The following is a 14,999-nucleotide window of genomic DNA, read 5'->3' as shown; positions in this document are numbered from 1 at the left end:
CTAGCGAGATAATCTTCCTAAATTACGTCAATTCTCTGTATTGTAGTCAGTTACAAATTGTACATTTTAAGTCTATAATTACCTCCGGGAAGAAATAGAAGCGCTCTATTTATGACGGATCCACGCAGGCAGTCGGCGGATGCTTTACCGCTCGGCGTTGGGTCGTCTTTGCCGGTATAGAATGTTTATGGTGAAATTGTCAGATCGCGTATAGAAATCATTCCGCCTCCCAATGCCGATCAGGAGGCTCGCATCCTTGAAGATTTAAGCTCATTTTCGCTGAGGATTTGTAATAACCGTATAATGGTGTTTTGTAAATTGGATTTCCAGGTTATATAAAGGTCGGCTGATAGCAGAGAGGAACGAAACTGATTAAGGAAACGTTTTGTTACAGAGCAAACTGCAGCACTACAAGATATAGCGGGATTGTATGGTATGAATGGTACCCCAAATACATTAACTCGTGCATCTCAACAAGGCCGGCCTTTAGGGTGTGTTACACCCTTCCCTGCTGAAGGGGGCGCCACCAATGGCTTGCTACTGCCATGCTTCTTGATGCTACTGTTATTACTGTAGATTGCTTTATGTATGAAGCTGCTGTTTGGGCAGTGTATGGTGGTATTCTAGCACTGGATGGCGGGATTAGTTGAGTACTGGTAGTAGTTTTTAGGGCGGTATTATTTGGATGTTGTATGGCGGTATTCTAGCACTGAATGACAGTATTGAGCCCTGGTTGAGTAATACTGGATGGTGGTATTTTGTGGGTACTGTATGGCAATATTATTTGGGCAGTGTATGATATTATTCTAGCACTGGGTGGCAGTATTATTTGCAAGCTGTATGGTGGTTTTTTAGCACTGGATGGTGGTATTAGTTGAGTACTGGTAGTATTCTGGCACTGTATAGTGCTGTTGTTCTAGCACTAGATGGCAGTAATTTTTGGGCTCTCCATGGTGGAATTATTCTAGCACTGGATGTCAGTATTAGTTAAGCATTGTTAGTAGTCTAGCACTGGATGGCAGTATGATTTGGGCACTGAATGATGCTGCTATTCTAGCACTGGTTGGCACTATTAGTTGAGCACTGGTGGTAGTCTAGTACTGGAATTTGCTATTTGGGAGCTGTATGATTGTATATTAGCACTACATTGTCATGTTTGGGCACTGTAGGGTGGTGGCAATCAAGGTACGGCAGTATTCTAGCACTGGATGGTAGTTTTAGTTGAGCACAGGTAGTCTAGCACTGGGTGGCTATATTTGGGAGCTGTATGGTGGTATTCTAGCACTGGTTGGCACTATTAGTTGAGCACTGGTAGTATTCTAGTACTGAAATTTGGTATTTGGGAGCTGTATGGTTGTATATTAGCACTACATTGTCATGTTGTTTGGGCACTGTATGGTGGTGGCAATCAATGTACTGGATTGGCAGTATTAGTTGAGCACAGGTAGACTAGCAATGGGTGCTTATTTTGGGAACTGTATGGTAGTATTCTAACACTGGATGGTAGTACTAGTTGAGCACTGGTAATGTTCTAGCACTGGATGGTAGTATTATTTGGGCATTGACCCCTTATATGGCACTGTATAATATATTATGGTTGCAGTCTGTGGTGGTGGCGGCACTTGTAGTGCTTCATTAACAGTTGAATGAAAGGGATATTCTGCCATTGTATGGCGCTCTTGTGTCTGCCATTCTGTACGATGCTGACAATTCTGCACCATAACAATGGTTATGTATGATCTTGACCGCGTTCAGTCCTCCCTTACTGGGACAGAATATCCAATTTTTTTTCCCCACTAGCAACGTCTACCTGTCCTGCAATGGAAATCGGACATTTCTATGCATTGACTTTTCCGCTGAGCTTGTGCTTATACACAGCAGCCTATCTGAACAGTCTGAGCTGCAGTCAGAGCATGCAGAGTCCTAGATTCACAACAGTCGGAGAGCTGCAAGCCAATGTTTTATGGTCTGTCTGGGCGTGCTGGGAGTTGTAGTTGGACAACACTGAGCCATTGCTTGCAGGCTGCTCGATATACAGTTGTAGTCTGCCAGGACAAGCTTGGACTAGTAGTTGCACAAGTCAATAGCTATTGCCCTATGGGGTGGGTGCAGTTAATGGTGTCACGAAGACTTTCCTTAGTCTCTTTCACCTTTTAACTAGTGGAATACGGGTCCAAAGAGGAAATCCATTTGTTCCAATGATGCCATTACTCCGTATGCTGCGGTCACCTGTTTATCCAGCTCTGCTGTACGGATAGATTGGAGACGTTGCTTGGCCTATAATCCTCTAACGCTTACAGCAAGTGACTCGTCCCCATTAATCTGCTTTTTATTGCTTGTCACCCGGTTAATCTCCTCTTCTGGGGTCTAAATAACTGCAGGAAAGGTCACCCCTCCATTATACATACAGCGCGCACACATCCACAGCCTCGTGGGGAGGGGGAGCTGTCTATCATCTCGGTGTTTGCTTGGCCCTCCCAAAGACTACTGATTGGTCTACCTCCCGGGAGCTTAGTGCAGCCGACTGCATGTTGCAGGTGAAGATGCGGTGGAGCTGGGTACGTTCTTCTCAGCTCTATAGAGATTACATGATGGAAAGAAGAAAAGACAGAAGGATTGCAACATTGTATCAAGTATAAATAATTATATTAAGGACAAGTGCTCAGGTTACCAATGGTGGTTAATCTCTGCACTGTTTTCAAAGTCAAGTTCCACATAGAGCGATTATAGAAAAGTTATTGAGGGTTGGACCCAATCTTTTGATCGTTCGGTGGACTTACAATTTATTAAAATATAGACATCAGAGGGTTGTTGGTAACTGAGTGTATTCTGTACAGGGACGAGTTACAAGTGGTGACCACAAGGGTCTTACCTATTCTTTTTAATATGTCCATAAATGACATAGTAGAAGGTTTAACCCCTTTAGTGGCACACCTGGAAAATCTCTGGGGCTTGCTGCACTGACCATGCAGTTAAACCCTAGAAGATTTCCGTGGACAGCTTTAGTGCTAAAATGTGCAGAGCACTGAGCTGTCATCTGAAATCTCCTGGGGTTTTTATTTTGTTGTTGACCCCTGGCTGTCAGTGCTGGGCTACACCAGGGTCAAAGTGGAAGCCACTGTTCCGACCCCTGTATAGTGGCCGGCACTCGTAATTGCAGGTACAGCTCTCATTGAAATCAATGGGCGTTGTGCTTGGAATTGCAAGCTGGGGTCCTAATTATTTCAATGATAGCTTTTCCTGCAATTACGGGTATTGGCCACTACACAAGGGTCGGAGCAATGGCTTACACTCCGACCCCAGTGTAGCTCGGTACTGACAGCGGGAGCTGCCTAGAAAAGCCTTTTAATTTGTATAGCCTGAAGGAGGAGAGATGGGACATTATGGAGACTTTTATGTATTGTGGCAAGGTAGTTGACAAAAAGACCTGCAGGGGGTGTGAAAGGCCTTTTGCGTGTTAATCAGCAGGGACAGCCGTATGGGTGTGTGTGGAGGAGTTAAAACCTCCAGATGCAAGGAGTCCCCTGATAAAAGCCAGAGAGAGAGGCTGCTGAGGCAGCATCAGGGACTGCGGGCCTGAGGTCTGAAGCGGACTAGCCGGGGCCCGTCTCAAGTCTGACGGGGGAAGACTCCCCCTAGAAGCCCTTTGCTGGGTGCAGTGACTGCGACCCTGTGTATTTATTAGGAAGCTAAGCACTTGAGTATGGAGGCACAATCTGAGATTACTTGGGAGAAAAATCCGAGGCAATGTCACAATGTTCTTCTTACTGAAGGAGTAGTAGATGCTGGGAACAAACCTCCATCAGATGTGGTTGGAAAATCAACAATAAACAAATTCAGGCCTGGGAAGAGCATAGATCTTTCCTAAGAGAGAAATAACATAAGGGCGGACTAGATGGACTGTGTTTTCTCTTTTTCTGCCGTCCGTTTTCTATGTTTGTATCTCTGCTTGCTGTTAGAATGGAGGTTCTTCAATCTTTGGATGTTCTCCTTTACTAATTCTTCTCACATCTGAGGGTTTGTTACAGTTGCATCCAGTCTAGACAATCCTTTGTGAGCTAAAGGGTCTGGACTGAAGACGGATACATTTTATCTGCACTGATACATTGTAACAGACATGTCTGGCCTTGGCTACATGCGACCCATGCAATCACAAAGGGTGCTGACCACCAGTTTGTGGGTGGAACACCAGGCAGATGCAGACTGGAATCTATCAGCCCCCTTGGATCTTCCAGGCCGGTTGATTATTTTCCTCTATGGGACATTTAATGTGGAGTTACAGGGATTATCCTTCTCCCGGCTATGTCTACTCCCTAAGGCACAGCTCTCAGCCCATTGCCACGCCGCAGCATAATTATTACTTGTACGTTATGGGCTTTGTTCTGGAGCTTTATTAATATTAGCTTGGTTCTGGTGCTATATGTGTTAAGAGCTTGGTTCTGTTGCTGTATTTATATAATGAGCTTCGCTCTGGTGCTGTATTAATGTTATGAATTTGGTTCTGGTGGTGTGTTTATACTATGATCTTGATTCTGGTATTGTAGCGATGCACGGAGGTTGATTCATGCTAAATTTATGAGTTTGGTTCTGGTGCTGTGTTTATGCACGTAGCTTGGTTCTGGTGCTGCATTAATAATGTGAGCTTAGTACTGGTACTGTATTTATTCACTGAGCTGTTTTGCTGTGGGTGTGCTGCTATTTTACGGCTTTCTGCACAAATAGAATAAAGCGGACTGCCTATTACTACGGTATATTTCGTTTCTTTTGGTCACGGGCCAATAAAAATTCCATGCAGTACAATCTAGCCTGCAATAGTAAATAGTAGCAAACTCGGGACTGGAGAGATCTTTAAGCTGCTGAGGTGTTTAGTCCACACAGTTGCATTGGATGCTGCAGGATACAAGTATAGCAAATTCTCAGTATTAGATCTGTACAGCCTTTATATGAACATGCTTGTGCCCATTCACTGATGCAAGCAGAGATCTTGACCTAAGAAGACATATGGCGCAAAGTAGGTGAGTGTCCTGTTACAGATGTTGCTTTGAAGCCCAGGAGCTTCAGGTTAGGAATTCCACTTGTCCTGTTTTTGTGCTCGTGAGCTCCCTGGTTGCATCACATTTTCATAATCTTGTACACTTTGAAGTAGTAGGTGAAATGCGTCGGCCCATAGGTGATACACGGTCACCGCTGAGACTGCTGTTTGGGCTGTGACAATGACGACTGACCCAGCGGGGACTCAAAATAGATTTGTTTTCATTTTTGTTCTAGCTGAATAACCAGATCCTGTTTGGGAAAAGTCACCAAAACGCGTCAGCCGTTATCAAGTCTGCTCCCTCCAGAGTGAAGCTGGTGCTAATTAGGTGAGTCCTTTTTATATGAATAACCTTCAAATGTTACCATAATCAATACCTTGTAATGGGGGCAACTTTATTTTAAAGGGTAAGTACACATTTGATTTTTCCAAATACACAGTTAAACACCGAAAGGGGCGCATTGTAACTTTATAGCATGCTAATGGGAGCTTAGTTATAGGAGGTGTCAGGGAGGGAGAGGGGACTGTTGTAGGAGGTGTCGGGGAGGGAGAGGGGGCTGTTGTCGGGGAGGGAGAGGGGGCTGTTGTCGGGGAGGGAGAGGGGGCTGTTGTCGGGGAGGGAGAGGGGGCTGTTGTCGGGGAGGGAGAGGGGGCTGTTGTCGGGGAGGGAGAGGGGGCTGTTGTCGGGGAGGGAGAGGGGGCTGTTGTCGGGGAGGGAGAGGGGGCTGTTGTCGGGGAGGGAGAGGGGGCTGTTGTCGGGGAGGGAGAGGGGGCTGTTGTCGGGGAGGGGGCTGGTGTCGGGGAGGGGGAGGGGGCTGGTGTCGGGGAGGGGGAGGGGGCTGGTGTCGGGGAGGGGGAGGGGGCTGGTGTCGGGGAGGGGGAGGGGGCTGGTGTCGGGGAGGGGGAGGGGGCTGGTGTCGGGGAGGGGGCTGGTGTCGGGGAGGGGGCTGGTGTCGGGGAGGGGGCTGGTGTCGGGGAGGGGGAGGGGGCTGGTGTCGGGGAGGGGGAGGGGGCTGGTGTCGGAGGTGTCGGGGAGGGGGCTGGTGTCGGAGGTGTCGGGGAGGGGGCTGGTGTCGGGGAGGGGGAGGGGGCTGGTGTCGGGGAGGGAGAGGGGGCTGGTGTCGGGGAGGGAGAGGGGGCTGGTGTCGGGCAGGGAGAGGGGGCTGGTGTCGGGCAGGGAGAGGGGGCTGGTGTCGGGCAGGGGGAGGGGGGCTGGTGTCGGGCAGGGGGAGGGGGCTGGTGTCGGGCAGGGGGAGGGGGCTGGTGTCGGGCAGGGGGAGGGGGCTGGTGTCGGGCAGGGGGAGGGGGCTGGTGTCGGGCAGGGGGAGGGGGCTGGTGTCGGGCAGGGGGAGGGGGCTGGTGTCGGGGAGGGGGAGGGGGCTGGTGTCGGGGAGGGGGAGGGGGCTGGTGTCGGGGAGGGGGGCTGGTGTCGGGGAGGGGGCTGGTGTCGGGGAGGGGGCTGGTGGGGAGGGGGAGGGGGCTGGTGTCGGGGAGGGGGAGGGGGCTGTCGTCGGAGGTGTCGGGGAGGGGGCTGTCGTCGGAGGGGGAGGGGGCTGTCGTCGGAGGGGGAGGGGGGCTGTCGTCGGAGGGGGAGGGGGGCTGTCGTCGGAGGGGGAGGGGGGCTGTCGTCGGAGGGGGAGGGGGGCTGTCGTCGGAGGGGGAGGGGGAGGGGGGCTGTCGTCGGAGGGGGAGGGGGAGGGGGGCTGTCGTCGGAGGTGTCCGGGAGGGGGAGGGGGCTGGTGTCAGAGGGGGAGGCAAACCATCCGTCTTCATTTAAAAACTGACAGCTGAAATGTGATTTGTTGCGGCTGTTCCAGTATCCGGTGGTGTCGGCAGCAATCCATGGTGTCCACTGGTTTCATGCACTAGTTCCTCATGTCCCACCCATGCCATGTACAGCAGTCTGGTGTCCAATCATATGATGACGCATCAATCCTTGGTGCTCACTGGTTTGGTCCAGCAGGCCCTGGGGCTCAGTCATATGTCGGATCTGTTTCAAGTATTTGCTGGCTTTGATCTACTACTCACCGATGTCCAGCGCCTTTACCCGCCGTGCAGCAAAGATGATGAGTGTATTGGGGATGAATAATTATTTTCTAATGATGGTTTGTCTCCCTTACAGTTTGCATTGCTCTATGAAAGCCCTTTAAATTAGCGCGGATCAAATTGTTACATTGTTGATTGATGTGTGATTGACCCGTAGAAAAGGGCATTTAAAGCTTCATGCAATCAAATCACCAGGAGTGAAGCTGAAGTGGCCATCATCTAAAAACTGCTTCATTTTACCGTAATCCGCAGGCGCCTCCTGCCCCCCCCTACTGTGATCCGCAGGCGCCTCCTGCCCCCCCCTACTGTGATCCGCAGGCGCCTCCTGCCCCCCCCCCTACTGTGATCCGCAGGCGCCTCCTGCCCCCCCCCCCTACTGTGATCCGCAGGCGCCTCCTGCCCCCCCCCCCTACTGTGATCCGCAGGCGCCTCCTGCCCCCCCCCCCTACTGTGATCCGCAGGCGCCTCCTGCCCCCCCCCCCCTACTGTGATCCGCAGGCGCCTCCTGCCCCCCCCCTACTGTGATCCGCAGGCGCCTCCTGCCCCCCCCTACTGTGATCCGCAGGCGCCTCCTGCCCCCCCCTACTGTGATCCGCAGGCGCCTCCTGCCCCCCCCCCTACTGTGATCCGCAGGCGCCTCCTGCCCCCCCCCTACTGTGATCCGCAGGCGCCTCCTGCCCCCCCCTACTGTGATCCGCAGGCGCCTCCTGCCCCCCCCTACTGTGATCCGCAGGCGCCTCCTGCCCCCCCCTACTGTGATCCGCAGGCGCCTCCTGCCCCCCCTACTGTGATCCGCAGGCGCCTCCTGCCCCCCCCTACTGTGATCCGCAGGCGCCTCCTGCCCCCCCTACTGTGATCCGCAGGCGCCTCCTGCCCCCCCCTACTGTGATCCGCAGGCGCCTCCTGCCCCCCCCCCCTACTGTGATCCGCAGGCGCCTCCTGCCCCCCCTACTGTGATCCGCAGGCGCCTCCTGCCCCCCCCCCCTACTGTGATCCGCAGGCGCCTCCTGCCCCCCCCCCCCCTACTGTGATCCGCAGGCGCCTCCTGCCCCCCCCTACTGTGATCCGCAGGCGCCTCCTGCCCCCCCCACCTACTGTGATCCGCAGGCGCCTCCTGCCCCCCCCTACTGTGATCCGCAGGCGCCTCCTGCCCCCCCCTACTGTGATCCGCAGGCGCCTCCTGCCCCCCCCCCCCTACTGTGATCCGCAGGCGCCTCCTGCCCCCCCCCCCTACTGTGATCCGCAGGCGCCTCCTGCCCCCCCCTACTGTGATCCGCAGGCGCCTCCTGCCCCCCCCCCAACTGTGATCCGCAGGTGCCTCCTGCCCCCCCCCCCCAACTGTGATCCGCAGGCGCCTCCTGCCCCCCCCTACTGTGATCCGCAGGCGACTCCTGCCCCCCCTACTGTGATCCGCAGGCGACTCCTGCCCCCCCTACTGTGATCCGCAGACGCCTCCTGCCCCCCCTACTGTGATCCGCAGACGCCTCCTGCCCCCCCTACTGTGATCCGCAGGCGCCTCCTGCCCCCCCTACTGTGATCCGCAGGCGCCTCCTGCCCCCCCTACTGTGATCCGCAGGCGCCTCCTGCCCCCCCTACTGTGATCCGCAGGCGCCTCCTGCCCCCCCTACTGTGATCCGCAGGCGCCTCCTGCCCCCCCCCTACTGTGATCCGCAGGCGCCTCCTGCCCCCCCCCCCTACTGTGATCCGCAGGCGCCTCCTGCCCCCCCCTACTGTGATCCGCAGGCGCCTCCTGCCCCCCCCCCTACTGTGATCCGCAGGCGCCTCCTGCCCTCCCCCCTACTGTGATCCGCAGGCGCCTCCTGCCCCCCCCCTACTGTGATCCGCAGGCGCCTCCTGCCCCCCCCCTACTGTGATCCGCAGGCGCCTCCTGCCCCCCCCTACTGTGATCCGCAGGCGCCTCCTGCCCCCCCCTACTGTGATCCGCAGGCGCCTCCTGCCCCCCCCTACTGTGATCCGCAGGCGCCTCCTGCCCCCCCCTACTGTGATCCGCAGGCGCCTCCTGCCCCCCCCCTACTGTGATCCGCAGGCGCCTCCTGCCCCCCCCCCTACTGTGATCCGCAGGCGCCTCCTGCCCCCCCCCCTACTGTGATCCGCAGGCGCCTCCTGCCCCCCCCCCTACTGTGATCCGCAGGCGCCTCCTGCCCCCCCCCCCCCCTACTGTGATCCGCAGGCGCCTCCTGCCCCCCCCTACTGTGATCCGCAGGCGCCTCCTGCCCCCCCCCCCTACTGTGATCCGCAGGCGCCTCCTGCCCCCCCCCCCCCTACTGTGATCCGCAGGCGCCTCCTGCCCCCCCCCTACTGTGATCCGCAGGCGCCTCCTGCCCCCCCCCCCCAACTGTGATCCGCAGGCGCCTCCTGCCCCCCCCCAACTGTGATCCGCAGGCGCCTCCTGCCCCCCCCTACTGTGATCCGCAGGCGACTCCTGCCCCCCCCTACTGTGATCCGCAGGCGACTCCTGCCCCCCCCTACTGTGATCCGCAGACGCCTCCTGCCCCCCCCTACTGTGATCCGCAGGCGCCTCCTGCCCCCCCTACTGTGATCCGCAGGCGCCTCCTGCCCCCCCTACTGTGATCCGCAGGCGCCTCCTGCCCCCCCCTACTGTGATCCGCAGGCGCCTCCTGCCCCCCCCTACTGTGATCCGCAGGCGCCTCCTGCCCCCCCCCCCTACTGTGATCCGCAGGCGCCTCCTGCCCCCCCCTACTGTGATCCGCAGGCGCCTCCTGCCCCCCCCTACTGTGATCCGCAGGCGCCTCCTGCCCCCCCCCTACTGTGATCCGCAGGCGCCTCCTGCCCTCCCCCCTACTGTGATCCGCAGGCGCCTCCTGCCCCCCCCCTACTGTGATCCGCAGGCGCCTCCTGCCCCCCCCTACTGTGATCCGCAGGCGCCTCCTGCCCCCCCCTACTGTGATCCGCAGGCGCCTCCTGCCCCCCCCCTACTGTGATCCGCAGGCGCCTCCTGCCCCCCCCCTACTGTGCTCCGCAGGCGCCTCCTGCCCCCCCCCTACTGTGATCCGCAGGCGCCTCCTGCCCCCCCCCTACTGTGATCCGCAGGCGCCTCCTGCCCCCCCCCCACTGTGATCCGCAGGCGCCTCCTGCCCCCCCTACTGTGATCCGCAGGCGCCTCCTGCCCCCCCTACTGTGATCCGCAGGCGCCTCCTGCCCCCCCTCCCCCTACTGTGATCCGCAGGCGCCTCCTGCCCCCCTCCTACTGTGATCCGCAGGCGCCTCCTGCCCCCCCCCCCTACTGTGATCCGCAGGCGCCTCCTGCCCCCCCCCTACTGTGATCCGCAGGCGCCTCCTGCCCCCCCCTACTGTGATCCGCAGGCGCCTCCTGCCCCCCCCTACTGTGATCCGCAGGCGCCTCCTGCCCCCCCCTACTGTGATCCGCAGGCGCCTCCTGCCCCCCCCTACTGTGATCCGCAGGCGCCTCCTGCCCCCCCCTACTGTGATCCGCAGGCGCCTCCTGCCCCCCCCTACTGTGATCCGCAGGCGCCTCCTGCCCCCCTCTACTGTGATCCGCAGGCGCCTCCGGCACCCCCACCCCAGCGGAGCGATGTCCCTAAACATAATATAATTACATCCCCCTCGTAGCATCGTTATCGTTACTGTCTCTGTGGATCTGCCCCTCTAAATCTTGTCCCGTTTACTTCTCTGTGAACACATCATTATGTTATAAAATGGCGCTCTTATCCTGTTTTAATGGCCGCTTTGCGATTTAGCGGATCAAAAGCCCCACTAAGGATCTCCCTGTAAACTGTTAATTCCATTAACGCCAAAATTACTTGATGGGAGAAAAAAAATGAAAAGTTCTTGTTTAAGAATCTAATAAACTCTCTCTTTCCGTAAGAAGTTTATCTGTATCGCGCGCCGAGATTTAATATTGGGACGTCTTGCTGCGAGAGATCAAAAGACCTAATTTAGCATTTAAGTAAGCGCCTTAGTCAGCAGAAGATTTGCATATCTGAGACGAGTTTCCTTTGTAACAACCCTGTGAAGACGTTCCGTGCTAGAGAGGGAAATGATTACACGACAGGCTGATGATAACTCTATAAGACGTCCCGGGGAGCGGCCGCCCCTCGGCCCGGCCGGACTGCTCCTTCATGGGTAAATGCTTCGTAAAGCGGATTTCCTGGTATAGGTTCAGGTAGTCAGTATTTCACCTCCTTTCTCATCACACTGTTCCCTTGTCCTTCCACCCGGCTTTACACTGCAGCTTTCCTTTTATTTGAGAATGGCTTTAATCAAAGACTCCAGCTTTATAGTCTATAGAGGCACAGAAAGGGTTAAAGGGGATTTTCAGCTCTAAACTATTAATGAACTATTTTCAGAATATGTCATCAATAGTTGATCGACAGGGGTCTGATTCACCAAAGCCTCCGTGTGCCGGAAGTGCACAGCTCCATACACACCGCAGTGGCCTGGCATGGTATTGCAGGCACAGCAATGGGGGCTGTCCTTGCTGTACCATGCCAGTTCACCACAATGTGTACAGAACTCTGCTTTCGGTGAATAGATGGGCAGTGACCCCCCCCCCCCCCCCCCCCCCGATCTGCTATCAAGGCCGTTTTTTGAGCAATTGGGGGGGGGGGGGGATGTACTGTAATAAATAAACACAGTACTTGCCTCCCGCTGCCATGATGCTCCCCAACCACCGTTCGCTATGATCCTGCTTAAAAGCGCTGCAGTACCCACATTTATTTATTTATTTTTACAAGGTGCCCAAAATGGTGTAAAATAACCCAGAAAACCCCTTTAATGACCAATCATGAAGATAGGTTATCAGTTAGTTAGAGCTGGACAACCCCTTTAACTATATTGCCTTCTCGCATCCAAGGTAATGTATAATCCACCCCTGCTCCATCAGAAGCTGCTGCTTTGAGATCCTCTATGCTTTACACTTCAGCTTTTCTTTCACATTGGCCTTAAAGAGGTTGTCCAGTGAGGTATCCCTACCTGGACCTGCAGGGGGGCTGTTTTGTTTTTTCTTAATAATTAAGGGGACTGGCTAGGTTATTAAAATGAGCAGAACAGCCAGCTCCTTGCGATGGCATGATGGTCAGAATGAGGGGCCATACCATGTGACCTTGTGTCGGACGTAGAGGTCCTGACACCGCAGGTCCAGGTAAGGATTTTGCCCCTCTAGACAATCGCTTTTATTTACGTTGCAGTCCTAGTTTTAGTGTAGGCCAGGCCTGCACAACTTGGCAGTATGTAGAGGGCCAAGAATTATATCATGATACTTTCTTAAAAATCTGGAGCCCTTGGAGATCAATCAGAGACGAAATTGGTCAAACCTGTAGATGATGTGCCTCCCTTCTCAGTAGGCAAACAGAAGCGTGATGTTGAAACCCTCCTCCGGGGGTCATTGAGGCAAACCCGGAGCCCGAGCCCGTATCGCATTCACAATCGCAGACGGGGCCAGTGTCAGAGCATCTCCCGGACACAGCTAGGAGGCGCTCTCACCCCACCTTGGGCAATATAGCATATCATCCCCCCCCCCCCCCCCACCAGTTTCCTTCACCCTTCCTCCCCCCCCCCCCCCCAGTCTGTCTTGTCTTCACTTTCGGTTGTTTCTATTATGCTCAGGGTTTAGCCCGCTCCGTGGGCCACCCCATGGGCGGAGCTGACCCAATCTATATGCAGTTTTGTGTATGTCACCCGTTGAGGCGCTGAGACTCTGGTATAACTCTGTGAGTAATGTTGTACAGAACACTGTCAATACCTGTACCTTTGTCTACCTTCCTTAATGGATTTTGTTTGTAATGAATCCAAAAAATTTTCAATAAGATTTGTTTGGGAAAAAAAAAAAGAATTATATCTGCAAACCTGATAGGCTTCTAGTGGCTCACTTTGTAAGTTAGCAGCTAAAATCCATTCTATGCTGTTGTAACTGTAAGATCACAAGCCATCAGGAGATGATAGAGAGAGATTTATAAATTATATATAAATTATATATATAATATATTCTGCCCTTTTAGGCCACTTATAAAGATTCTTCCGCCACTGCTGCTTGCACCATTGCTCTTGGTGCCTAAAGGGGCTTCCCTGAGTTGAATGACAGTCATGTGACCTTTACTGAAGGTCCTTTGCCCGGTAACTTTTCCCACTAGCGTGATATGACTGTGACAGGACTATGATGTTAAGAGTCTAGCGACCAGCCTCTTGAAATCATAGTTATGTTGTGGTCTGCCAAAAATCCCCTGCCAGGCTAATTGTGGGCCACATGTTGTGCAGGCCTGGTCTAGACTTAGAAGTTATTATAATGGTGTAGGATAGTTATGGAGCTGCTGAGAATGCCAATTTTGGTGATCTTAAGGCCCATTTACATGCAACGGTTATCACTCAAAATTCGTTCAAACGGCTGAAAGTGCACGATAAATAATCGTTACATGTAAATGCAAGCATTCATGCACTATTCGTTCACTTGTTTTAGCACTGGTTTTTAGCTGGCATAAAAAATAGTCACCGGGCAGTTCAAAATTCGCTCCTTTTGAATGGAAATTGTTCAGTATTTTGAGCGGCTTGACAACTTGAGGTGAGTAAATGGTGTGCTCAGTGTGTTTGCCTTGCATACATAATGAGTACGTTTATTGTGTCTAGAGAAGACAGACAATCCCTCGCATAAACACACACCCACCTGAGCAAACAACTAGTTCTAGTTTTACTTTAGCTAATGAAGGAAATGGCGATGATTTCAAGCCTTTATCTGTATGGCAATTGTATGCAAAAAAGTCATCAATCTGGTCAGTCATTTGGTTGTTTAAGCGAAAATCATTGCGTGTAAAAGGGCCTTTACTCCTATATTGGGAAATTGTGTAATTAACAGTTCATGGATAAACCTATTGCAATAGGGCAAGGAAGACATGGCTTCAAGCAGAGACAGATTTATTATGATTAGCTATAGGGACTATTTCCAGGGACTAGCAAAATGATAGTTATCCGGTGTAAACCCACCTTAAAGGGAATTTCTCAGCTGGAACATGCTGTCCAAACTGCAGGCCTAATGTTATAGAGCTAGATGAGCTGAGCAGATCGATGTATAGTTTTATGGGGAAAGTTTTAGTATAACTTCTATTTTATTCATTTATATCTTTACACATTCTGAGCTGAAGAGTCCAGTGGGCGGAGCATTCCGTGATTGACAGCCTTCCCTGTTCTGTACAGTCATACCCAGATAGCTGTCAATCACTGATAGCTCCGCCCATTGGACGGTTCAGCTCAGAATTAGCAGAGCTTGAAATGAATAAAACACAAATTCTACTGACTTTCACCATAAAACTATATATCGCTCCGCTCCTCCGACTCCATAAGATGATGCCTGCAGTTGGGGCACTATGACCGAGCTGACCGATTCCCTTTAACATTGTCAGCTATATTGTATTAAGGACTAGCTACTTGCGCAGCTCCTGATTACATGGCTGTAGGTTCACTAAATGTCATTGGAGAGGGCAGTAGATTATAGGCGATGTGTCAGATACTCTGGAATCGCACTGGACAGTTGTCAGATTAAATGCCTTTTCCTCTCCTTGGTCTCGGACATTAGTATTCTAATTAGATCAATAGATTTCAGCCTGCAGGAGAGATGATGAAGGAGCTGAACCCGCTCTCCTTGTAATTGTCTCAGGGAGGTTTGGTGACGGGGAAATTATTAGAACGGACTGAGCATGCCGGAGTAATTTGAGGTCTCGCTTGTTCTCAGGTCAGAACATGTTGGCTTTTCCTGCCCGCATTCTCATCCCTGCTTTCTATATTTTTCTTCTTCTGTAGCTCAATTGGAAATCGCGTTAAAGGAAAAGGCCACAAAGAAGTGACTGAATTTCCTTTTAGGGCGTCCGTGTATTTGCTGCGTTTTTACGTGACCCCATAGGTTTTAATGGTTGATTTTGGTTCGTCATATGGA

General features: G+C 53.3%; 1 protein-coding gene across 4 annotated transcripts in view; it reads left to right on the top strand.

The window, feature by feature from the left end:
• Window positions 1–14,999, top strand: part of PATJ (PATJ crumbs cell polarity complex component) — a 264,895-nt gene that overhangs the window by 157,081 nt on the left and 92,815 nt on the right. For all 4 annotated transcript variants that reach the window (XR_010791282.1, XM_066597729.1, XM_066597728.1 and 1 more), the window contains one exon: window positions 5,269–5,360. Coding sequence is in view for 3 of the 4 variants with exons in the window: in XM_066597729.1 (XP_066453826.1) it covers window positions 5,269–5,360 (92 nt within the window). In the remaining variant the exon portion in view is untranslated. The remainder of the gene's footprint in view (window positions 1–5,268; window positions 5,361–14,999) is intronic.

The sequence above is a fragment of the Eleutherodactylus coqui genome, chromosome 3, assembly GCF_035609145.1.
Source record: "Eleutherodactylus coqui strain aEleCoq1 chromosome 3, aEleCoq1.hap1, whole genome shotgun sequence".
NCBI classification, from domain to species: domain Eukaryota; kingdom Metazoa; phylum Chordata; class Amphibia; order Anura; family Eleutherodactylidae; genus Eleutherodactylus; species Eleutherodactylus coqui.
The sequence above is the reverse complement of the archived record's forward strand: the minus strand, read 5'-3'. Positions and strand labels throughout refer to the sequence as shown.